Raw genomic sequence first — 25,933 nt, forward strand, 5'->3', positions numbered from 1 at the left:
AATCCTAAATGTTAAATGTGATGTAAAAAGTAGGGAATTGGTTACTATGACTCTGGCACTGATTTTGTTCTGAGAAAGAGGAGCATCAGAGGTAGAAGGTTGGAAGGGATAGAGATAGGGATCTAGAAAGTGTGTGTTGTACTGTTGGTGGAAGATATGTACATATACTGTAAAGGTGGCCATACAGGGGCTGATTTCGGCCCCTGTAGGGGCAGGAACATGGGGCATGCCCAATCGATATCTGGCCTGAAAAAAAAAGATTAAAAGATTCAGTCAGATCAGGGACCACATCGGCTTGTTGATGCGGTCCTCAAACCAACTGCACCCATTGCCGCTGTTATAATTCGTTTGTTTGGCCCCTGAATTAGCCTACATTTTTCTGATATCGCCCACCCGTAGGTGGGGATATTGGGTCTCCAAGCGAGCGGATCTTAACATGTATGGCCACCTTAAGATAGAAAGGAGTAAATGGTATTCATGTTATGCTGAAAGGAAAAGAGTAAGTGGAACAGATGGGCGGGACTTGAAGAGTTTTTCCAGAAAATTTCAATAAACCAGCCCAAAGCACTACTTTTAATGCACATTCCTGCTATATTTACAGGAGTACATAGTAACATAGTAAGTTGGGTTGAAAAAAGACATACGTCCATCACATTCAACCATAATGCCTATATATAACCTGCCTAACTTCTAGTTGATCCAGAGGAAGGCAAAAATCCAATCTGAAGCCTCTCTAATTTGCCGCAGAGGGGAAAAAATGCCTTCCTGACTCCAAGATGGCAATCGGACCAGTCCCTGGATCAACTTGTACTAAGAGCTATCTCCCATAACCCTGTATTCCCTCACTTGTACTGAGAGCTATCTCCCATAACCCTGTATTCCCTCACTTGTACTGAGAGCTATCTCCCATAACCCTGTATTCCCTCACTTGTACTGAGAGCTATCTCCCATAACCCTGTATTCCCTCACTTGTACTGAGAGCTATCTCCCATAACCCTGTATTCCCTCACTTGTACTGAGAGCTATCTCCCATAACCCTGTATTCCCTCACTTGTACTGAGAGCTATCTCCCATAACCCTGTATTCCCTCACTTGTACTGAGAGCTATGCCCCTACCCCTGTATTCCCTCACTTGTACTGAGAGCTATCTCCCATAACCCTGTATTCCCTCACTTGTACTGAGAGCTATCCCCCTACCCCTGTATTCCCTCACTTGTACTGAGAGCTATCTCCCATAACCCTGTATTCCCTCACTTGTACTGAGAGCTATCTCCCATAACCCTGTATTCCCTCACTTGTACTGAGAGCTATCTCCCATAACCCTGTATTCCCTCACTTGTACTGAGAGCTATCTCCCATAACCCTGTATTCCCTCACTTGTACTGAGAGCTATCCCCCATAACCCTGTATTCCCTCACTTGCTAAGAAGCCATCCAGCCCCTTCTTAAAGTTATATAATGTATCAGCCAGCACGACTGGCACATTTTTTTCACACGTCTCCTTTAAATAGAGGACGTGATACTGCCTTTGTTCTACTAGGGTGAATTTGGGGACACCAACCTAGGACAACACTTTCATTAGCCTAAAACATAAAATCACCCTTTGCCTACTAGTTATGTTTATAGACATAACAGGTATGCTAGTTATACAGAAGGGCCCTTATGGCTGCCCCACACTCACTATGTCTACATTGATAGAAAGCGAATTCTTTCCGTTATTCTCAGATCTCACAAGCAAAACTTATTGGTTTGCGGAGATAACAAAACTAACAACCCAGCGCCTCAGCTATTTCCAAACCAATCCTGCATTGCCGGCGCAAGGACGATGACATCAACCGGCCGCGACGCGGCTTAGTGACGTCAGAATCGCGCCGGCTTTCGGATGTTATTAGTCCTATTTTCAAGTATGCAGGTGTGAGTTATCTCACCCGTGTGTCAAGAACGAGAAAACATGACCAATTCAAATGATGCATTTTAGAATATGCAATACAGAGCCGTATCACTACTTTTTTCTATTTTGTTTTCGAAGCTACGTAATGATTATGTTTAAAACTATTTTCGTGTATATAAATGCCCAGACTATTAAGGAAATGCACAAGAGAAATGTAATTTCTACTATCTGTACCACAGCTGGCTGATAGAAGGTAATTGACTTATAAATATGCCACCTCTCTGCCCTTGCAAAATATTTTGTAAATCTGTGTATAAATATCTATCTTTGCTTTACAGGTTTGTAATATTTTATAGAAAACATTGGTAGAAATGGATTCTGGAAGAGATGACCAAGGCAAGTATCTGTTAAATTGTTTGATGCCTGATATGTTGGTTGTCATCTCCCAATATTCTGTTTGTATAAGTGCCCATGACATCTGTACCCATTGACAGCAGCCCTTAAGCAGCAGTTTAAGTTGTGCAACCTTCTTACCTTTATGATGTTTTAGTTTGGCTTATGCCCCGGGAAACGTCCATTTAGTTTCTGTCCATGCTTAGAACCAAATACAGAACCAAATACAGAACGGTTGTTCTGCATGGAAAAGTGTACAGCAGTCCAATCCACTGACACAAGCCTAATTCCAACACTTTATTATGAGGTGTAGACACTGTTAGTTTACAAGAGATATGAATGTAAACAAATATTTTTATGTTAAATAGTCTGTAGGATTCACAGCCCAGTATTAAAGGGGTTTATAGCCCAGTGTTAAAAGGGTTGTTCACCTTTAACTTAACTTTTAATATGATATAAATGTCCTAGACCTAGCAAAAAAAAATGGTTTTCATTATTTATTTTTTTCTAAATTTTATTTCTTGTTTTTCTGTATCTTTCCAGCTTCCCTGACAGCAAAAAACTATAGCTCTGTAAGGCTACAATGATGTTTTTGACACTTTTTATTTCTTAACCTCCTATTCAGTCCCTCTCCTATTTATCTTCCAGTCTCTGAATTAAACTACTGTCTGGTTGTTTGGGTAAATAAAGTTAATTAGAGAGAGTGTCTGGGTGCTCGCCGCAAAATAGTAAATATAGACAGAACTTAAAAGTTTGGTGAAAAAGAAATAAAGTTTATTTGTTATTCCAACGTGTCAGTCTTCCTTGAGACCTTTGTCAAGGTCACATATATAGAGGAAAAATATATAGAAAGGGTACCACACACAGGGGCTGTGGAATTTTTTCAACTCTTTTTTTTTTTTTCTTTTACATCAAGCCCCTGTGTGTGTCGGTACCCTTTCTATATATATATATATATATAACATATTCAGTTACTGTTGTTTTATTTCAGAATTTTTATTTTTGTGGTAAATTTGCAAGGCAGTTTTCTTTTTACTAACTTATGAGTGTTTTTTTTTTTTCTTCAAGTATCAGTTTCGGAAACACTCTGGTGAGTAGAGAGATTTCTCTACTTCAACACATATTAACATCTTTCCTTTCCTTAATGACAAATAATAGATGTGTGGCATAACGAAGAAAAGTGCCTGGCTCCTTATTCAGAAAATGGCGAGCTCTGTGAAGCTGTGATAAAGTCCATCAGTTGTGGTGCTAATGGTTTATCTTATGCCGTTATTTCATTTTTGGATTCTACCCAAAAGAAAGTGCCACTTTCAGAGATCCAAAAACCACCATCCTATAACAGCTCCTGGAATACATCCATGTTTGATGATGAAGACTTGGAAAAACCTTTTTTCCCAGACAGGAGACCCCATGGACCTCTGGAAAATTTTCCATTGTCAAATACTGCAGTTTCTGTTCCTTATACAATCAATAGATATTTACGTGATTACCAGAGGGATGGGATAACATTCTTGTATAAACATTTCTCTCGGTCTGTGGGATGTATCCTTGGTGATGACATGGGACTTGGAAAGACAATACAGGTATGAACCTATGTTTAACTACACTACTGTTTAAAATTTTATAAAAGTGATACTTTTTGTATAAAAATCTTATTAGATACGATACATTATATTTTATTGACTGGTATTTGATTTCTCATAATTTTTTTTAGCAAGCTTGAAATAGACAATCCCATTTCCCACAGTTCTCCTTTTAAATAATAGATTCTTCTTCTTTGCTATTTGTCTGTAATAAAATTGTAAGTAATTTTTGTATCTACAAGAGGGGAAAATGTATTTATATAAGTGCTAGTGTTTTGTGCGGATACAATACATTTTACACTGGTGGGATTGAGGACCAATTGTCTGTCCATAGAAGTATAGGATTTGTTGCTCATAATGTTTGGGACCTGGGATTCTTGAAAGAATGGCTTTCTACATTGTAAAACTACCGCGGTCCAGAAGTAAATGTTATGCGACTTTTGTGCATGTAAATGATTATTGTGATAGTCCTTCACTCAAACTAATATAAAATTGTTCAAAATGTCTGCAAACTTACACATATAATTAACAACATACAGTATAATTAGGTTGGACAGATTATCAGTGATATGAACGTTACGCCTTAATGTCTTTATAGTTGTGTGAACTGACACTTTTTAAATTTTTCACTAGCCGGTCATAATTTGGACTTTGGAAAAAGTTTTTTCGTCAAAAGGAAGCAGTGTTTTGGTGTAAAGAAAAAATAGTTTCAAGGTATAAAAAAAAAAATCCAGTAAGACTAGTTGCACATTAGCTTGGTTTGGCAAAACTGCATTTATGTAAAAGGAATCTGTATACGTTAATATGTTATGATCTTGTGTGTGTCCATCTAATGGAATGTATTATAAAAATAAATTATATGTGTATAAAAATAAATTATGTGTCATATATCTGTGCCAGCTGATATAAGTGCTATGAAAACCTGGAGTTTTGAGTGCAAAGGAGCTCTTTAAACACACTTTGCTGCCTGTGACCACCACACCTATTTCCCATGTAGACTAAGTGGCAATTACAGGTTTACCCATTTGTTATGCAGAAGGAAAGGTGCTGAAGGCAGCTTACCTTGGCTTTTAAATGGCTCATTTACCTCCAGGCTCTTAAAACATTTCTGTAAATTCTTGTACAGGAAGCCCACCAATATTGTGAAATAACTGGGGGGTGCCCATATATAAAATATTGGTAAAATACATACCCACAGATGCTAAATTAAGCATGCACTCATAAAAATATATTTAATAAAGATTGATGCAGGAATAAAAAATTACATACCGCATTATTGATCCCATTTAACCTTTCAAAAGTACATGGTTTTCTGGCTCAGATTTTTTGTCAGAGGGGGATCGTTGGTCCAAGAAAACCATATACAAAAAACACTTGCAATTTACTGTATTTTATCTTCCACTCATCCCTAGGTACAAAGTTAAAACTTCATAAATATTTATGAAAGGGATCTTCTAAACAGCCAATATGCCCAATATGCATAGGATTACACCTCATATGTTGCTCAGCCATACAGTATAGGGTATACATTATAACTGCTGCAAAAACACATTGCCTGTTTGTGGCATAAAAGGCCCTAAAAGTAAGTTGACCTGAAAGTATACATTCTGAAATATCTTAAATGGATAAATATGAAACTACCAAACTAGATATCAAACTACCAAACGGCAAATTTAGCTACATTTCTAAAAAAATCTGAAAAACGCTTTTTATCTCCCCCATGTCTTTTGCTACAAAGATAAAACATCCTAATATTAATTAAGGCTGTTTTACTCGAAACTATGAAACTGGAAATCTTCCTAAAGTTAGCTATTTTTTTTTTTTTAATAAAATCTCTGAAAATCACCTCAAAGTTTGCAATTTACTGCATCTCCCACTTTAGCGTCCATAGATTAAACATTGTAAATATGCCAGGGGTTTTATGACCAGTTTGATACCTGATATGCATGGTATAATCAAAGTATGTGGCATGTAGGGACCCTATAAGTAAAATGTCCTAGAAAACCATATATTTTTGAAAAGCACACATTCTGTTTAATCCAACATGAGTAAACATGTCTGTGCCCAATATCCAAACAATTACCAAAATACACTACATGGTCAAAACCAAAAGTGCCATCAGACTTTTTTAAAATCCCTAAGCCACATATTTTTCAAACTTGTGCCTATATCTACATATGTACAGAATTTTAAACTTGTTTTTTTCTGAGATGAAAGTGGTAGACCTGCACAGAACCCCATACCTCAAACCAAATGAAAAAGTCTAGTTGTTTTAGACTTAATTCTACTAGATAACTGTAAACATATTTAAATACATGACCAGAAGTGTCCAGACACTTGACTGTCCAACCCCCATTGTCATTGGAGTTTGCTTCCTTTTAGCTAGAGTGTTAATGAGAGATGATCTTTGGTTTGAAGTATAGGGGTCTGTGCAGGTCTTCCACTTCCATCTCAGAAAACAAATTGTACCAATGTCAATTTATACATGGAGGCATTATTGTGCTTAAATAAAAAGCCTTTCTACTTTGCATTAGGAAGCACAGAATTGTCAAAGAAGGTCAAACACTGTAGCTTTAAGATTTGCTTTCAGTTGAGTCAGGGGCCCTAGCCGAAACCATACAAAACCAACCCAGACCATTATTCCTCCTTCACCAAACTTTACTATCCGCATTATACTTTCAATCAGATAAAATTCCCCTGGTTTCTGCCAAACGCCAAGGGATGATAATTATTAGAACTATAATTCGGAGCCCACATGTGGTCTGAGAATCAAACATAGTTTTGTATGATTATATTGGTGTGTGTATGGCCAGCTTAAGTCTTTCAGATGACAAACTGCCACTTATTACTCCAGAGAAAGCATAGTCCAGGAGTAGTGATTGCACCATTCCAGCTGACACCTTGGTCTTGCACATGATATTAAAGAGCTTATTTATCATGCTGTGGAGAAAAGCAGTAACCAGATATACCACAAGCATTGCAACCTAAAAACCTGCATACTTCTATCATGGGGGCTTTTTTTTTTTTTGTTCCAGTACTTACTTGACCTTAATTTTTTCCAACTGACTTAATGGATTATGTAGTGGTGTAAACTAATGGTGTAAATTCACCATTTATTAAACAGTTAATCATTTTAGTAAGTATGATACAGACCCCTAGGTTTGCTATTGATTGCCTATAAAAACCCCATGTTTACTACTATGAATAGAATTTTGTTAAGGGTGTTATATTCCATGGGGAAATAGCACACCTATAGGTACATTTAATAATATTCTGATTTTTGTTGCCATGTAACTCTGCCAAAGTTTATGTCAACATATCACAAGTATTCACTTAAAGTCATAATTACACCAATGTGAGAGTAATGTGCCAAAATTTTGCTGGCATAAATACTTTTGGTAATTACACTAGAATATTTTCATGGGGAAAATACACTAATACTGGCGAATCAACACCATAAAGAAATGATGTTTGTGGTTGTTAGAATAGGGTATATGACAGAGTTAATGAGATGCTAATGTAGCTGCTTTATATTAATAATGTTTGGTGGTCACCCTGGACATGGCGAAAAACATACATTGGAGTTGATAAATCATAAATGATAGGAAGATAATATGCTACAAAATTGCCATTGTGGTTATTTTTTGACAAATTTTACATTTTACACTTTGGGTAATTTGCTCCATAGTGTGCTCCATAGCTGATTTCAGCCCGGGGACAAATTCTTGATAACCCTCTCTGCTGCTTGTCATTGACATGTTTGGTGTATTTTGAGCCAATAAATCAACTATTTTTTCACCCCTACAGCTCAGTGCGCTGCTGAAATTACTTTTGATTGACATGAATGGAAACTGCCTGTCATGTCTACTTTTCAGCATGAAAATGGGCAAATGTCACAAGTGCTGACAGGTGGCTTCCAGTCATGTGAATCATAGGTGGTAAGGAGAGGTATTGAGTGTTACATGTGTCATATGACTTAATTTTTATATTGGTGAAGAATATAGATTAGGCTTTTGGCATATATTTTTGGTTTGGAAGGTAAAATGTTTCTGTATATCTTTGGACATGTTCTTCAAAACTAAAATGATGCAAATTGACCCCAGCAATCCCCAGTGTAGTCTTGTGCTGAGTTCCTTGAGGGAGCATCTGTCTGCTCAAGAATTAATTGTGTGGTAATGGCAGATTCTGTTAATGCCTTTAAGAGGGGCCTAGATGAGTTCTTGAACAATCAGAATATCCAAGGCTATTGTGATACTAATATCTACAGTTAGTACTAGTGGTTGTATTTATAGTTTATGTATGTGAGTGTATAGATTGGTAGGTGTGGGTTAGGTGTGCTGGGTTTACTTGGATGGGTTGAACTTGATGGACACTGGTCTTTTTTCAACCCTATGTAACTATGTAATTGGTCTGAAGAAGTTAACTTATACACATTCAGCCTTAAGAGATTTTGAATAGTCCTCCCTTTTTGCTATGTGCTAGGTTAATATCTGTAATCTAATTACACAATTTCAGTGTCCACCACAGTAATGTTAGTGGACTTGTTTGGGTATGTGCAGTCCTCCCCTTTAGACTCAATATTTTGAGACCATTATTCTGTCACTGTAAATGTTTTAACCCTTCTGCTGCCTAGTTATAATTTGTGTGACTCTTTCAAGGAAATGTTCACCTTTAACTTTTATCTTTTCAACTAAAAAGTTGTTGTAAGGTTTTTTTTGTTTTTTTTTTAATTATTAGTAATCCAAATGCTTATTTTAACCTGCAAGTGAAAATACTATGTTATTGCGCCTGGCCAGTAACTTATAACCAATAAGTGAATTACCTTTATTTAGCCTCCTGCAAAAGGAACAATGACAATTTTGATTGCTTGCCATAGGCGTCTGCACTAGAAACAACTTGCCCAGTATTAGTAATTGTTGCGCTGCAGTAAATAAGGCTTTAGCTGTTACAGAAATTGGCCATGGCTTTCTTTCTTTTATTTTTAAGGCAAGCTTTTTTAGCAAAGTGTAAACTTGATGAAAGGCTACATTTGACTACAGTATTTGACTACAGACTACAGTATTTTAAACCTTAGTATGTGTCTTATCAGAATAAGGACATATACCCTGAAATCTGAATTTCTGTCCTAGGTTATAGCATTTCTGGCTGCCATTCTTGGCAAGAAGGGAACACGTGAAGATATTGAAAACAATATGCCTGAATTTTTATTGCGAACTGTAAAGAAAGTCTGCAGTTCTTCATCCCCTAAAAAGGTAAGAAAAACATAAATTTCAATTTACCCAACTGTATAGGAGATAATGTAAAGTGTAAAGTCGTTACATTGTACCACCTCTACTCCTTGTCCATAACATACAGTGTTGATTTTAAAAGATATATTGTACAAAGTCTTATTTAGGTACATCTTGCTTTGTTTATGTTGCCTAAAGATTGTATTTGCTTGTGAATACTTACACTTTCAACCAATCTTTAGGAAAAGAAACCCTAAAAACATTCACAGTGTTAAATTAATGTTTACCCAATATAAAACAGTAAATTACAGCATTTGAAATATTCTGTTCAACCTAGAACTCAAAGAAGCTATAGCACTTTTCAGTACACATGGAGATGAAGATTTTTACAATGTATTTACCTAAAACCTTTTCACTAACATCTTTCAGCTATTAAAAATAATTCATCCACTGTAATTGTGATTCTTAGGTTTGGTCCCAGTCACAAGATCAAAAGAAAGGATAACAGCTGCATTGGCTTTGTTACTAGCAGAGATAGATAATGAAACTAAAATTTTAGGAATTTGAGATCCAAAATTTAGTGATGGGCTGTGTGCTCCCTCAGAGATCACCTGATTATAGCTCTAACTATAACAGGAAGAAGTGTGGGAGTAAAAGACAAAACTTTGTCCATTAATTGGCTGATGTAACTTAACATGTATGTGTGCCCTTGTGTATCATGATCCCAGGGGGCGGCCCTTAGTACTTAAAATGGCAGTTTTCTATTTAGAATAACCCAATGGCACATCCTACTAAAAAAGTAGATTTTATGTTTCCCGGAATCAACGGCAATTTTTAAAAAAAAATATTTATAGGTACCTAATATTCAGCTTTTACTAATGTATAAACTAATGTGAGAAAAAATGTGTTACTGTGGATGAATCATTTGGTAATACAAATTTTCACTGTTTTTATCTCCTATTTTTCATGTATTGATTGACACTTGTGGCTTTGTGCCTCTTGACAATGGAAATCTCTTTGGTGAATATGATCTGTAGATATGCCTCAGAGTATTTTCTTTACCAGTCACTCTGGACAACTAATGTGTCTGTGTGCTTGCTTTGATATGATGCCAGTACTTTTTTCTGTTCACTACACATTGACTCATTGTTACAACGTTTAGTTTGCCTCAAAACTCTGGTGGCATATATCTTAGAAGCAGGGAATTCGGTAAAACATCGAAGAAATATTTGCCTAGAATATGTCATCTTATCATTCTTAGACATGCAAAGTTATACGAGGGGGAGAGTGTGAGGACTCCAAGGCTAATGAAAGTATAATTAATGGTAGTGCTACTGAACTAGTGGATGTTGTTTTAAACAGAGGTAACAAAGTGATTCATTACCCAGCATTCTCCCTTTCCCTGTTTTACTAGTGAGCCACTCCTTAAAACTGCATGTTTTTTTAAGAACACAAGGATTTTAGTTGCGAGTTTATGATCAAACTTCCATAGGGGTCAAGCGCAGTGAGCTAAGTACAATTTTGATCACAATCACCATGTATCTTTTTCTCACTATGCAATTTTTTCCCCAAAATTGCAGTAACATTGTAGTCACAAGGGGAGTTTTGGGCCTGGCGCAGTGGCACTGCACCTGATGCAGTTGCATCTATTTTGCCAAAATTATAGCAATTTCACATTCAATTTTGATGCAACTTGGTATCAGTTGTGTCAATTAGTGTAATTTCAAGTGTTCTGCATCTGCCGACATCTGTGCCCGCAAGTGCACTGTGCGTAGTTAGGAGGTGGTGGTAGCTCCAGGGTTCCTCTGCGTCAATCGGTGCCGCAGGAGGGACTAAACAGTCTCGAGTACAAATATATGGAAATGTAAGGCTGATGCCACACCAGGCGTAGGGCTGATTTTTTCGGCAAGCGGAAAAACGCTTGCCGAAAATTCAGCCCTACGCCTGCTACTTGTGCCTGCACCCGAATGAATGGGATACGCTCGGGTGCAGGCACATGTAGCCGATATACGCACGAAAACGTGAGAGAATGCAAAGTCTCGTGTTTTCGTGCGTATATCGGCTACATGTGCCTGCACCCGAGCGTATCCCATTCATTCGGGTGCAGGCACAAGTAGCAGGCGTAGGGCTGAATTTTCGGCAAGCATTTTTCCGCTTGCCGAAAAAATCAGCCCTACGCCTGGTGTGGCATCAGCCTAAAGAGTGCATTTTGATGCAGGGAAAAGTGTGGAAGCACAACTACGCTTGCAGTCATAATTAAAACTGTGCTCATCTTAAATGATCCCTCATGTGGAGTGCTAAAGCCACCTGCCCAGCCTTCTCTGATGAATAATGTGCTCTGACTCAAGAGAACCCTGTACTAATCACTAGCTTGGATTTTTTGGGAGTTCTAGGGTTGCACTACTGGGTTATATCTATAGGTTCTACAGACAGGCTAAACAAAGGCTGCAGGCATTGGTGCCCTGCTGTTCCCAATCTGAAAATATTTGCCATAACTTGCTCAAAGTTTAGAAAACCGCAAGTTGCAAAAACTTAGTGAATAAGCAATTTTACACTGAAATTCATGGAAAGGCCGCTCCACCCACTGTGCTCCTAAATGAGCCTTATCATATTTTATGCTCGTTTACTAGCCCAGCTGAACACAGCCCTTTAGCCGTGAAGATAAGTGGGGATTCTCTGTTCTGCTGATTGATGCACAACACACAATGGGGAATGCAATCAGTTGCCTAAGCTTATGGACAGGCTCACAATATAAAGTGTGTGTACGTATTGGGGCACAGTCACTGGAGAACTTTTGATAGAACCTACAGTATGTATCTCTCATAATGCTCTGTGATACCAAGCAGATGGAGAGAATAATGCGCTGTGTTCAGTTGGGCTGAGGGGGCCAGTGCAGGTGCTGTAAGTAATGAGTCAGCATCTGGGGAATAAGGGGTGTTGCTGAGTGTGAGTGCTCTGCACAGGAGGTTAGGCAGCAGGAAGTGGGAAAATTTGCTTTTGCAGATAGCAAACTAAAGAACAACTTGTGAGTTGCTGTTCACTTTGTTTTTAAGTAAACAACATTAAAAATGGCACAGAGCACACAAGCATGTAAGTGCCACTCAAAAGATGGCCAACAAGATCCAAGAAGCTGATCTCCTGTGGGCAACTTTGAAGGCCTTGATCATGGGACTTGTACGCTGGATGTAATATTGATTACCTAAAATAATAAAGAACCACTCGGAGACCAGAGCTGGGTGGAAGATAATGGCCGCAGCTTATTTATTAATTTTCACCAAAATAAACACAAAATGAACCAAGCACGCCAGAATAATAACTCTTCCAGCTGCCTTATTTTAAATCTTTTTACTCCGCCTTAATGCCAGGCCAGGAGCATATCAAATTTGTTTCAACTCTCCCATTAATTTTAGACCAACATAAACACCTCCAAGCTGCGACAATAATATGTATATATATATATATTTTTTTTTTTATACCACTACCGCATTACAATCCTTACAAAGTACCAGGTAAACACTAACTTGGGCTGGGTGGGTGGGAACGTCATAAGACCGTCCCTGATGGAAGGTGAGCCTGTGCCCACGAGCTTGCCCTTTTATACCCCCCCATACCCTTTACATGTGACTCCTTGTAGCCAATATTCTGTCAGCCCCTAAACTTGCCATGACCCCTTGCCCAGCTGCTGCTTAATTTTTTATCAGGGACCCCATCACCTACCAGGTGCTTTATAATTAACCCTGCCAATGCTGCTCCCCCCCCAGCTACAGTCCCATGCTAACTACAGCCCTATATTAGGCCCTCCGTCTACATTACAAGAACCCAATGTTTTAAAATATGAGGATATTAGAAATACTATGACCTATAAAAATAAAGCAGAACTTTGAATTTTACAAAAGGGATTATTTTTTCCCTGTATATCTCCAGAACATCTACAGGTTTTTCTTCACCCGTTTAGTTTAGCATCATCTTTACTTTTTTTTGCTTTTCTTTATTTCTCTCCTCATCAAGTATACTTTAATTCTATAGACAAATTTGTCTGCTTTTCGTATTAAGCTGTAATCTGGCATTAACTATTGTAAAAGTTTTGTATTGAAATATGCTTTTAAAAAGTTTGGTTTAAAGTGTTAATTCGTCTTATTTGGTAAAACAATTTTTTTAGATGCTCACCTATAGAAAAAGATTTTGGCTGTACGTCTTCTTTTGCTAGCATTATTCATTGCTGACATCTTGAGCACTAAGACAGGATTCCATTTGCTTGTTAAAGCCTTTCTTTGTTGGAAGAAAATCTCAGTATAAAAACAGTTATGTGTTGTGCCTTAATTTTGTGCCTAAAAGCTGTAGTAGCACATATGAGCTGCATGAAATGGAGATGAATGCTTTACCAACCCTCTATTCTTAATGCATGGAAGCTTAAAGGCCTCAAGTACAAGTACTTTCCATACGTGAGGGGTTGGGGGCCTTGCCTCTTTGTGCTTGTTCTGTGGAGTGTGAATAAAAGATTTGTAAAATGTCATGGTTCTCTTTTCTTTTTCCTGAATAAAATCTAGAATGCAGACTATCCTGTCCCATGTGCTAATGTTATTTTTTACTCATGGTCTTTATAGTTTCAGTGCTTTCAGTGGTTTTGTGATCTGAAATGTAGTCACCTTTTTAGCCATAAATCAGTTTGCAATTTTTAAATATAACTAAAGAGAAGTTTTGTAGAACTTTGAACAGAAGTTTCCATTTCTCTAAGAACTTTTAAAATGTACCTTTTAAACAGAGTGAAGCTTTATATTTTTCAGTATTTCATTTGGTAAGCATCAATAGCTGGCAGCAACTGGAACTAAGATAACAGAAATTTGAAGTTCAAATCAGCTAGACATTTCATGAATATGTACCTTTGTGCTATTGAAAACAAAACATTTAAATAAGCCTCTAATAGGCTCATGAAACATAGGTTAAACATACCTCCCAACGTTTTAATATGAAAAAGTACAGTGACGCCACAATCCTGATCTACCCAAACCAATTCACCGTCCATCAAGCCACACCCATTTTTAGGTCTGCAATTCTGATGCTATCTCACAGATATTCCTTCAGTGTTTCTTTTGGTTTCACCCCATTATGCCTTATTCCAGCAATACATGTATATGACCAATGATTCAGGTACTCTTGAATAATATACAGCATATGCATTTTACTTTCCAAAATGTTTACTGATTTGCTGTCATTAAACATGCTACAAGTCCTTATTCTTCTGTTCCCCCACCTCTGTAGAGCATGTTGTTTTGTGCCAATTATGTCCCTTGGCTTTCTTACAGTTGTCCCCTGGCTAATTTTCATGTCAGATGGTTCTGTAAAATCAGAGAGACGTGCTCCTGGCCCTTGACATTATGTGGAAACATACCCCCATTATTGTGCACCCTGTTGATAAGGCCGCCTTCCTTTAACCAGTGGGGCTACACTTTTTGTGTATGCAGATCTATCTCTTAGTACACAAATTAACAAATCCTGCAATACATCATTAATCCTTTTCTCACACAGGGGTTAGCAAGATGCTGTAGTATCTGATCTGGTGTGAAGCCATTATTCACATTAAAATCGTTACTTGTGATACATGGTTTAAACACATTAACTGCTTAAAGTATTTACAATACAGAGCAATTCAGAACACATTAGTTAGAGCTGCCATTTAGTTGGAAAGATTCCCATCTTCCACACAAGGTAATGTTTTGAATTTTATGAGGATGGACTGCATGCAGGTCTTACTAATACAAGGGGAATGGTTTAATGCTGTAAATCTTTGTGACAGGTTTTAGTTCAGTCAGTAACTGGTATACATAGTGCAAGTGCAATCGTTTAGTCAAAACAGGAACGTTAATTTCAGCAGTTTAAATAAATCATATACCTTATTTAAATACACTTGCATCAGATTTTGTGAAGTTTGTGTCAGCTAGGGTCACCTAGCACCCATAAGATCTTTTTTTTAAAAAAAATCCACCTTCCTGATAAAGGGGCATATCTGCAGATATTTATATTTTTTTGGAGGGGATGTTTAGAGGCATTAAATTTACTTAAAGGACACCAGCACAATAGTCATGGTTATGCAGCATTAATGCCACCCTTACCTCCTAAAAGGAGACACATCATAATGAAGGGCAAAAGAGCCTGCCAGTCCTGCACTTTATATTTATGGCACATCATTCAAAATGGGAGGATTAAAATTTTTTATTGCTATATTTTCTGTCTGCTCTCCATTCACATTCTTCCTTCTGGTGTCCTTCATCTGTTAAGAGTTGTAATGCCCCATTAAAAACCAACATGTCTGAAAATATGCTCTGTGGTTTCTTGACTTTTTTGTAAAAATACATTTTGTGGATTATTGTTTGCCATACATCTTACTTGCATGTTTTAACCAACAGCTTATATGATTATGTATATATAGGGGGCCATGTACCACCTACTGTATTTTATAGCAAACATTGAGGTGACTTCTGATATATTCTTTATTTGGTTTACATTATTCATTCTAATCTACAATTCTCTACATTTCTGTTTGCCTTCAGGGATGTATCTTCCATCACTCCAGGTTCTTAACAACTCTATCCTCCCCTCTTCTCTCTTTTCCTCCAGGCTGCCATTTTCTACTCCCTGCAGCCAGTACACCCCCCCCCCCCCGTTCTGCTTCCGACCCATCTGTTCTTCTCTGCTGCTATCTGTTTATCACTCCTCCTCTGTACCTGCCCATTCCACTTCTGCTTCCTTCAGTCATGTGTTTCTCTTTAATGCTGTCCAAAGTGAGAAAGGGCAGAGGTGGTGGGGGACAAACTTTGCAAAAGATTGGGCCATTGTTGAATATATGGACACATTTAAGCACTTTTCCTTAAAGGGATAGTTCACCTTTAAATTACCTTTTAATATGATGTAGAAATTCATATTTTGAGAAAATTTGCAATTGGCGTTTATTTCTTTATTTTTTTTTGTGATTTTTCAGTTAATTAGCTTTTTGTTAAGCAGCTTTCCATTTGGTATTTTAGCAGCTATCTGGTTGCTAGGGTTTTATTTACCCTAACAGCCAGGCAGTGGTTTAAACAAGAAATGGGAATATGAATAGTAGAGGGCCTGCATAGAAAGATAAGTAATAAAAAGTAACAGTAATAATAAAACTGTAGCCTTAAAAAGCAATAGTTTTTGGCTGCTGGGGTCAGTGACCCCCATTCAAAAGCTGGAAAGAGGCATAAGAGGCAATTTTTTTTAAAAAAAACTTTAAATAAATAATGAAAACCATTTGCTAGAAAATGGGCATTCTATAACAAAAAGGTTAACTCAAAGGTGAACCACCCCTTTAAGAGATGTACCTCTTTTAGGGATCTAATTTCCAATTTGGTTAATACAAAAATGCCCATATATATATATATATATATATATATATATATATATATATATATATATATATATATATATATATATATATAGCAAGCACATTCACAAAAAAGCACTCACGGCTTCAAACTGTAGAAAAACGATTTAAATTTATTAAATCATCGCATCGTATATATATATATATATATATATATATATATATATACAGTGGCTTGCAAAAGTATTCGGCCCCCTTGAACTTTTCCACATTTTGTCACATTACAGCCACAAACATGAATCAATTTTATTGGAATTCCACGTGAAAGACCAATACAAAGGGGTGTACACGAGAGAAGTGGAATGAAAATCATACATGATTCCAAACATTTTTTTACAAATAAATAACTGCAAAGTGGGGTGTGCGTAATTATTCAGCCCCCTTTGGTCTGAGTGCAGTCAGTTGCCCATAGACATTGCCTGATGAGTGCTAATGACTAAATAGAGTGCACCTGTGTGTAATCTAATGTCAGTACAAATACAGCTGCTCTGTGACGGCCTCAGAGGTTGTCTAAGAGAATATTGGGAGCAACAACACCATGAAGTCCAAAGAACACACCAGACAGGTCAGGGATAAAGTTATTGAGAAATTTAAAGCAGGCTTAGGCTACAAAAAGATTTCCAAAGCCTTGAACATCCCACGTAGCACTGTTCAAGCGATCATTCAGAAATGGAAGGAGTATGGCACAACTGTAAACCTACCAAGACAAGGCCGTCCACCTAAACTCACAGGCCGAACAAGGAGAGCGCTGATCAGAAATGCAGCCAAGAGGCCCATGGTGACTCTGGACGAGCTGCAGAGATCTACAGCTCAGGTGGGGGAATCTGTCCATAGGACAACTATTAGTCGTGTACTGCACAAAGTTGGCCTTTATGGAAGAGTGGCAAGAAGAAAGCCATTGTTAACAGAAAACCATAAGAAGTCCCGTTTGCAGTTTGCCACAAGCCATGTGGGGGACACAGCAAACATGTGGAAGAAGGTGCTCTGGTCAGATGAGATCAAAATGGAACTTTTTGGCCAAAATGCAAAACGCTATGTGTGGCGGAAAACTAACACTGCACATCACTCTGAACACACCATCCTCACTGTCAAATATGGGGTGCTTCTCTTCAGCAGGGACAGGGAAGCTGGTCAGAGTTGATGGGAAGATGGATGGAGCCAAATACAGGGCAATCTTGGAAGAAAACCTCTTGGAGTCTGCAAAAGACTTGAGACTGGGGCGGAGGTTCACCTTCCAGCAGGACAATGACCCTAAACATAAAGCCAGGGCAACAATGGAATGGTTTAAAACAAAACATATCCATGTGTTAGAATGGCCCAGTCAAAGTCCAGATCTAAGTCCAATGGAGAATCTGTGGCAAGATCTGAAAACTGCTGTTCACAAATGCTGTCCATCTAATCTGACTGAGCTGGAGCTGTTTTGCTAAGAAGAATGGGCAAGGATTTCAGTCTCTAGATGTGCAAAGCTGGTAGAGACTTACCCTAAAAGACTGGCAGCTGTAATTGCAGCAAAAGGTGGTTCTACAAAGTATTGACTCGGGGCTGAATAATTACGCACACCCCACTTTGCAGTTATTTATTTGTAAAAAATGTTTGGAATCATGTATGATTTTCGTTCCACTTCTCTCGTGTACACCCCTTTGTATTGGTCTTTCACGTGGAATTCCAATAAAATTGATTCATGTTTGTGGCTGTAATGTGACAAAATGTGGAAAAGTTCAAGGGGGCCGAATACTTTTGCAAGCCACTGTATATATACATATAATGTATATATAGGTTATCCAGAATGCTCGGGACAAAGGGTGTTCTGGATAAGGGGTCTTTCTGTAATTTAGATCTCCATACCATTATTTATTTATATCTTAGTTGGGATCAAGTACAAGGTACTGTTTTATTACTACAGAGAAAAAGGAAATCTGTTTTAAAAATCTGAATTATTTGATTAAAATGGAGTCTATGGGAGACTGGCTTTCCGTAATTTGTAACTTTCTGGATAACGGGTTTCCAGATAAGGGATCCCATACCTATATAAGTACTGTACGTATTTTTGGCAACTTTTTCATTAATTTGCACAACTTTTTCGTAGTTTGCGACAATTGGCATGACAATTTGTGCAGCAAAATCATATATGTCACACTGAGTACGAAAATTTAGGATTCATTAAAGCTTTATTATCCTGATTGTCCTTGGGCCAGGTTGGAGCTGCAGAGTGCCATTGAGTCCTATGGGAGGCTACAAAAAACATGCACAGAAGGATCAAAGTCAGAAAGGTTTTCCTGCCGTTTACAGTCGTTCAGATACGAACATTTTGTGACTTCCAGAACGCCATTACGATATTATCGTGACTATTATGATTTTTTTGTATGCATTTTCAGGAGATTTTCGATCATCAGAAATTATATCATTTTACCCATGTGTGATGAATCTGCCCCTATATATATATATTGTATATGGTACATTTCTGTATTATTTATGTATTTGATAAGACAAATACAATGACTTTTTAAAACCTGATTCATGCTCTTGGTCAGCTTAAATAAATACCCTCACTGCAGATCTCTTATAATTCTTTTTCTGTTGAAGGGAAATGAATGAAAATTTGGCCCTAATCTGACATGGTGGTTGCATTGATTTAAGATGATATCTGAATTTCAGACATGTGTGTTACAATTAATAAATAGGTGAGATTTATGAGGTGATGAAAATATATACATATACATTGCCTTCTAAATTTTGAAATCCATCAAAGTCTGTTACAAAACCATTGAATTTGTGTGTTTTCCACCATGAGAGAGGTCATTAAAATGCCTCCAGTACTATATGCATTATTTGCCAAACTAAGCAATAAATGGTTCTCATTCCTTAGCTTACTTTTATCATGTACTGATTTCTTACACTTTTTTTATACATGATTTGTCGTAGAGAACCAACTTTGTTATATTGTGGACTCATCTCTCACTTTAGACTTATAATATTTTAGATGCACTTATGTGTGGTTGTTTTTTTTTCTGATATATTTATAATTTTATTATGTGAAATTATGTGTAAGAGAAAGATGGGAATTTTTATTATACATAAAAACATACAAACCTGGCACTGAACTAAGTTTTAATTGCACTTGCGGTAATGTTAATTGCAAGGAATCTAATATTTGCATCATGTATTGGTTACATAGGGCAGACCCCTGGCCGCACCACTGTCTTTGCAAATTAGAGCCTTTAAGGGCTCTGACACACGGGGAGATTAGTCGCCTGCGACAAATCTCCTGTGTCTCGGGCGACTAATCTCCCCGAAATGCCATCCCACTGGCGAAAATGTAAATCGCCGGTGGGATGGCATACGATTTACATTTTCGCCGGAGGGATGGCAATCTGGGGAGATTAGTCGCCCGCGAACAGGGAGTTTTGTCGCGGGCGACTAATCTCCCCAAGTAGTTCACCACTCAAACACTGTTTACGTTTCATTATCTATCATTAACACTGTTTAAGTTCCAGATAGCATGCTAAAAATAATGGCTTTTTTAAGTTTACTAGATATAATGGCTTTTTAAAGTTGAATTTTTTCACCTCATGTTTCCGAGGAACAGTTCAGTAAGGGGGAATAACACTCTCTCTCAAACTGTTAACATTTAAAACATTAATTTGATTATTTTACATGTCTTGTTTATTTAAAATGTGAAGCTACAGCTCACCACAGTCCCCCAGAGTGAAATTCCGCTATTATTATTATGTATTCACTGGTGTAGGATGTTTTGGAGATATTTATTAAAGAGATATTGACACCAAAAATGAAACCTTTAGCATTAGAAGCTATAACTGATTGTTGAGATGGGACCAGTCAGGTTGGCAAAACAGTCAGGTTTAGGAACCTGAAGTAACAATTACTTACAAAAGCAGCCCTGTCAGCAAAAAAACGATCAGTATGACCTGTAGGTAACTTTTAATGTACATTCATATTTTGAAAAAACGTTTTTTGTGTTGGTATCACTTTAAAGGATTAAAGGGAAGACTTCACACTGCCCGTAATTCTTATCTTCAGCTGTACTGCGAATCCTTCCTGAGTCAGATACATTAGTTGCTAACATTCCTGTGACACTGCTTAGAAATGTATCGACTAATGCAGAAAATTAGACAGATTGCCGGGCATCTGAGCCGCTTATCTGAAACACAAGAGACAGGAGCCAGTTTTTTTTTTTAGCATTTTCTGGTACAGGTATCAGACCCCTTATCCGGAAACCCATTATCCAGAAAGTTCCTTATTACGGAAAGGCCATCTCCCATAGACTCCATCAAAATCAAATAATTCACATTTTTAAAAATGGTTTCCTTTTTCTCTGTAAGAATAAAACAGTACCTTGTACTTGATCCCAACTAAGATATAATTAATCCTTATTAGACCCAAAGCAATACATTTAGTAATATATCAGATTACCATATTAATCTTTGTATAATGTGTTTATTTGTAAGCCAAAACAGACATAGCAAAGGGGGCAAGGGGTTGGGATATTTACACCGTAAACCTTATCCTTGTTTAAACTGACTGGGAGAAGGAGGTAGTATGTGTAAGCAAATGATCCATTAAATGGGATTATTTACACAGTGATCATTATCTCTGTTTAAACTAACAATTGATTACACAAAGAGGGATAAGGAAATAGTAAGTGTAAGTTAATTATCCATAAGTCCCTTATAATAAAAGTAAAAAATACATGGATTTTTTATTTTAAAAAATAGGCATTATTCATTTTCATTATATATTATCTTATGGTGAAAAGGCTGTATATAATTGTATACAGGACCTTTAATCCTACTCCTAGTTTGAGTCACTTCAAACCTCTGGTACATTTTTCACCTCTGTTATTGAGACTGTGTAGTTCTATACCATCTTTGCCCAAACATAATGTACATGTGCAGCTGCAGCAGTCTGCGTGACCTTGTCTTTGAACAAGGATATATACTTTGTCTACTGTATTTTGTATTTGAATGCAATGAAACTATTTATATTGCATTGCATTTCTGGTGTAAAGTTCTAGTGGTTTCATATACTATCCATTTATAGAAAAAATAAACTCCCCCGTTTCTTATGACTGTGGAATGCTTTGCACAGCAAAGATTTATTTAAAAAAAAAAATGTTTCTTGAAATAATTTGTACTTATATGATACATCTCATGGAGCTTAACTTCATAGTTTTTGCCATTTTGTATATATAGTTCCAGAAGCTTTAGACCACCCTACAATGTTGTATGCCTTTAGTTCATGAGGTTTAAGTTTTCACTATGCATAGAATAATAAATATAAGCTCTTTCCTGCTGAGTCTATTCAACGCCCTATGTTTCCAACACCTCTTGCCATTTTAATGTGTGCCTCTCGTTCATGCTTATCCTTGCAGTTCTATCTATTGAGACATATATACAGTGTATCCTTTGGCTTAGTCTGTTTCCATTTATCCCCCTAATAAATGTTAGATCAATGACCTATGTTATTTTCTGTTATTTAGAAAGTATACTTTTCTACCCTGACTGCATAAAAACTACACATGCCTCACACAATGGGAGATTTACATAAGCGTGCAGGAATACTTAAAATGAAACAAATCTGCTTGATGTGGTTGCAAAACAGAGGGGCTTTCCCGTTTATTAAAGCAGCTGTGGGAAATGTGTGTGATATGTGACATAGGCTTCTCTTTGCATCAATAAGTTTGGATTGTGGTCAGGTGTCAGGAATTTTTTGGTCATTTATGCCAAAATACATATTGCCATTCTGAAATTAGTTTATATTTTCAGGTTTTTTTGATCGTTTCACCACTATCTGTACTGTACAATTGGAAGGATGAGCTGGAAACCTGGGGATACTTCAGGTTAACATTGATTCATGGAAACAAAAAGGATTCTGAGATTTCTCGCCTCAAACAGGGAAAATTTGAAATTGCTCTAACTACTTATGAGACTCTTCGATTGTGTTTAGATGAAATTAACAGGTAAGTGAAACCAAAAAAGTTAAATGTATCATTATTATGATATCCATTATTTATATAGTGCTGACATATTATGCAGCGCTTTACAGAGTTTGTACATGATTTACATCAGTCCCTGCCCCAGTGGAGCTTACATTTTAAGGTCCCTATGACATTCACAAACACTTTGGGCAGGGACACACTGAATGGATTATCCGCTTTCCTCAACCTGCATTTTGAACACGGACAGAAGAAAGCGGATTTGCTGTCATCTACTTTTTCGAGTAGCCCCTTGTAGGCACGGTTTTGTCCTGTGTAGTACTACACTGAGTGGATATCAGCACGTAAACAAGAAAGTTTGCATTTTTGCACCAAAATCCACTCGGTTTAGTGCCACACAGGCCAATGCCATTGAAAAAGTTGAAGCAAGATATCATTTCTCTCCTAGGCTTCATATTGTTTTGCATTTGTTAAAGAGATTTTGCTTAGAGGTAAATACAGGCCCATCCCACATCAGATAGGGAGGGACTATGGCCAGTGTTCTTTTCCCTATTTGTCTCCAGTGTGGGGGATATTTTTTCTGCTAACTTGAAATGAAGAAACATGACAATTAGTCGCCATGACTTTTAATTAAGCCAGTCACAGCGGCTAATCGCAAATAAAGTAAAACATCTTTGTTATTTAAAATGTATGAGTTCACAAGGAATTCATTTGCATATCTTTGATACCATTGGCTAGCAATATTCAGCCAATAGGATCAATGAAATGCAAATGAAGCTGGAGAGGGAAGGCATGCACAGTAACCAGTTCAGTGTCAACTTCCTGTATTGGATAGAATGCAAATTGGAGATGGCGATCACTTCGGAACAGAGAGAGAGAGCAAACGAGAGAGACTTTTTGCAGTACTGTAGCTTCAAAACTATACATTTTAAAAATGTGTATGATTTACAAAAAAATTTTTTCTCACAGTGGCTGTTCAGATTCAAACTTTTGTCTGAAGGTGAACATCCCCTTTAATCCTGCAATGGTTAAGTAAAGTATTTCAGAAGATTTTATAAAGCGTGTAGAGAAATACATTTAGCATCCTATTAACATGATTTCAGAATCTCTTTTCTTGACAATCCACTTTGACCACAATAATTTTTTGGGGAGAATTTGCAAATTTAAACTCTTTTTTTCTACAACTCAAATTCTGTGATTTGGTAAGAGCAAAAAACTTAAACACAGATATTAAAAAAAAAGTCAATGGGAGAGTTGTATTAGAAAAGTTCAAGCTGTTTTGTAATTTGAGTTTCTGTGATTCTCAGTTAAAAAGGTGGGTGAAATATTGAAAATGATGTGTAGAATGTAATTTTGCAGCGTTTAAATTTTTTTCACGTTTTACATGACCAAGTTTTTAAGATTCAAGTGTTAATAAAGAAGAGCACATTTGATTTTTTTTTAGTTAAAATTAGAAACTTGAATTAGGTTTTTTTAAATGTGCCTCTGTGTATAGGGAAGGATGAAGTTTATATGATACTTTTTACTTAACCTGTGAGCCACATTCAAACGTAAAAAGAGTTGGGGAGCAACAAAAGCATGAAACATATTATTGGGGGTGCTAAATAAGGTTTGTGATTGGCTATTTGGTAGCCCCTATATGGACTGGCAGCCTACTAGAGGCTTTATTTTGCAGTGCACCTTATTTTTGTATGGCTCTAAAACTTGCCTCCAAGCCAGGAATTAAAAAATAAGCACCTGCTTTGAGGCCTCTGGGAGCAACATCCAAAGGGTTGGTGAGCAACATATTGCCCCTGAGCCACTGGATAGAGATCACTGCAATAAAGGATCAGTAATACCGAAAATTAATATTGGCATACTATTTATTTTAGTACTTTTCATGTATAAAATATTTTTTAAGCAGATGTCATGGGTTTGTTGAGGTTAGTTTTCAATGAGCTTTGCTGCATTCTGCCGTTTCTTATATATTTTCGAAATAAAGCTGTAGTTAATACGTATTTAATAACTGCCCCCAAAAGCACTACCAGAAAAGCTGCAAGTATTTTAAAATAAAAATACCATGCATTCTAGAAATTGTGTTGAATAAATGAAAGTGTGGCTATGTGAATGCTTTAAGGGTATTTTCATTTCCTGGTGTTACTTGTCCTTTAATGTAAGCTTTAGCGCATGCCAACCAGATTTCTTTGAGAAGCTGATCATTTTCCTGTTTCCCCCGGAACCTAGCAATAATCCAGGTTTCAAATTATATACCGTTCTTGTGTTTTGATGAATACTTGTGACATTATCAATTACATATCACTAACGAATAACATTGTATAAAGACATTATGTAATTAGAGGTTCTTTTTTTTTCGGTAAATCAATAAATTAAAGCACAAGGAATGCCCAAATATGAAATAAGGTAAAATTTTTCATGGAAAATGCATTTCCTGATTTTAGTTTCTCCAGTTTTACATTTTTTTTTCGTGAGTTCCCTAAAACGTAAAGTGGAGGTTCTATTGTAGTTGATAATCTTCACCTTTAAGTTAATGTTTTGTGTATATTATTTTTGATGTTTGTCTGCTTAGGGTAATAGATCAATTATTACTTGAATTAAAATCCTTTTATTTCTTCACCGTCATTACAGGGATTAGATACTGAAAAGTGCAACATATAGGGGCACATTCATTAAAGTACGAATCACAAAATCCGCTAAATTTCTGATGATTGCAAAAATCGCGAAAATTCTGTTCATTTGAATACAAAATTTTGTGCTTATGATCCGAAGGAAACCTTTTTTCACATTCTTGGCATTGCAGTAAAAGTTGAACTCTAGATCTACATAAATTTAGTGCAGTTGGCCAGGCATGGATAGGCAAAGGAACATGAACTAGTCATGTGGCCAACTACACCTGTATCTGAGGTAAGAAACTGTAATGTACTCCTAGTTGGGAGAGTTCATAACATTATCAGGCCATGCTTTCCCTTTTAGTAAGCCAGTTTAATAAATTGTGCATAAAAGTCCTTAGGGTTACTTGATGTATCCCATAAGTTACTTAGTGCTACAGAACGCTTAATTATTTTACTTACTTTACTATTCCTTTTTCAGCATTGACTGGTCAGCTGTGGTTGTTGATGAAGTGCATAGAATTAAGAATCCAAAGGCCAGAGTAACACAGGTCATGAAAGAAATACGGTGCAAAGTTCGTATTGGTCTTACAGGAACTATTTTACAGAACAATATGGAGGAGCTGTGGTGTGTTATGGACTGGTGAGACAATTATTTTAATTAAAATTCATTTGGGTAAATGTATGAACACCTTAAAAAAATGTATTAATGTTACCAGTCAGTCTGCTCTATATCTGTTTCAGCACCTTCTGTTAAGTATATAATGAAAGAGGTGGCACTGAAGCTAGCATAATGCAAGGCTAATCATTCACCAGTTAGTCTGCCAGTTGGGCAGAAGAGCTAATAGGGTCACTTTGTGTTTTGATTTTGCAGTGCT

The 25,933-nt window shown here is 36.9% G+C and overlaps 1 protein-coding gene across 1 annotated transcript in view; it reads left to right on the forward strand.

Annotated features, from left to right (window-relative positions):
• Positions 1-1,917: 1,917 nt before the first annotated feature.
• Positions 1,918-25,933, forward strand: part of ercc6l2 (excision repair cross-complementation group 6 like 2) — a 63,258-nt gene continuing 39,242 nt past the window's right edge. The window contains 6 exon segments of the mRNA NM_001375302.1: positions 1,918-2,143; positions 2,229-2,286; positions 3,442-3,866; positions 8,996-9,118; positions 22,280-22,473; positions 25,537-25,698. Of these exon segments, the coding sequence (NP_001362231.1) occupies positions 2,262-2,286; positions 3,442-3,866; positions 8,996-9,118; positions 22,280-22,473; positions 25,537-25,698 (929 nt within the window). The 5' untranslated portion in view covers positions 1,918-2,143; positions 2,229-2,261.

The sequence above is a fragment of the Xenopus tropicalis genome, chromosome 1, assembly GCF_000004195.4.
Source record: "Xenopus tropicalis strain Nigerian chromosome 1, UCB_Xtro_10.0, whole genome shotgun sequence".
Classification (NCBI taxonomy): domain Eukaryota; kingdom Metazoa; phylum Chordata; class Amphibia; order Anura; family Pipidae; genus Xenopus; species Xenopus tropicalis.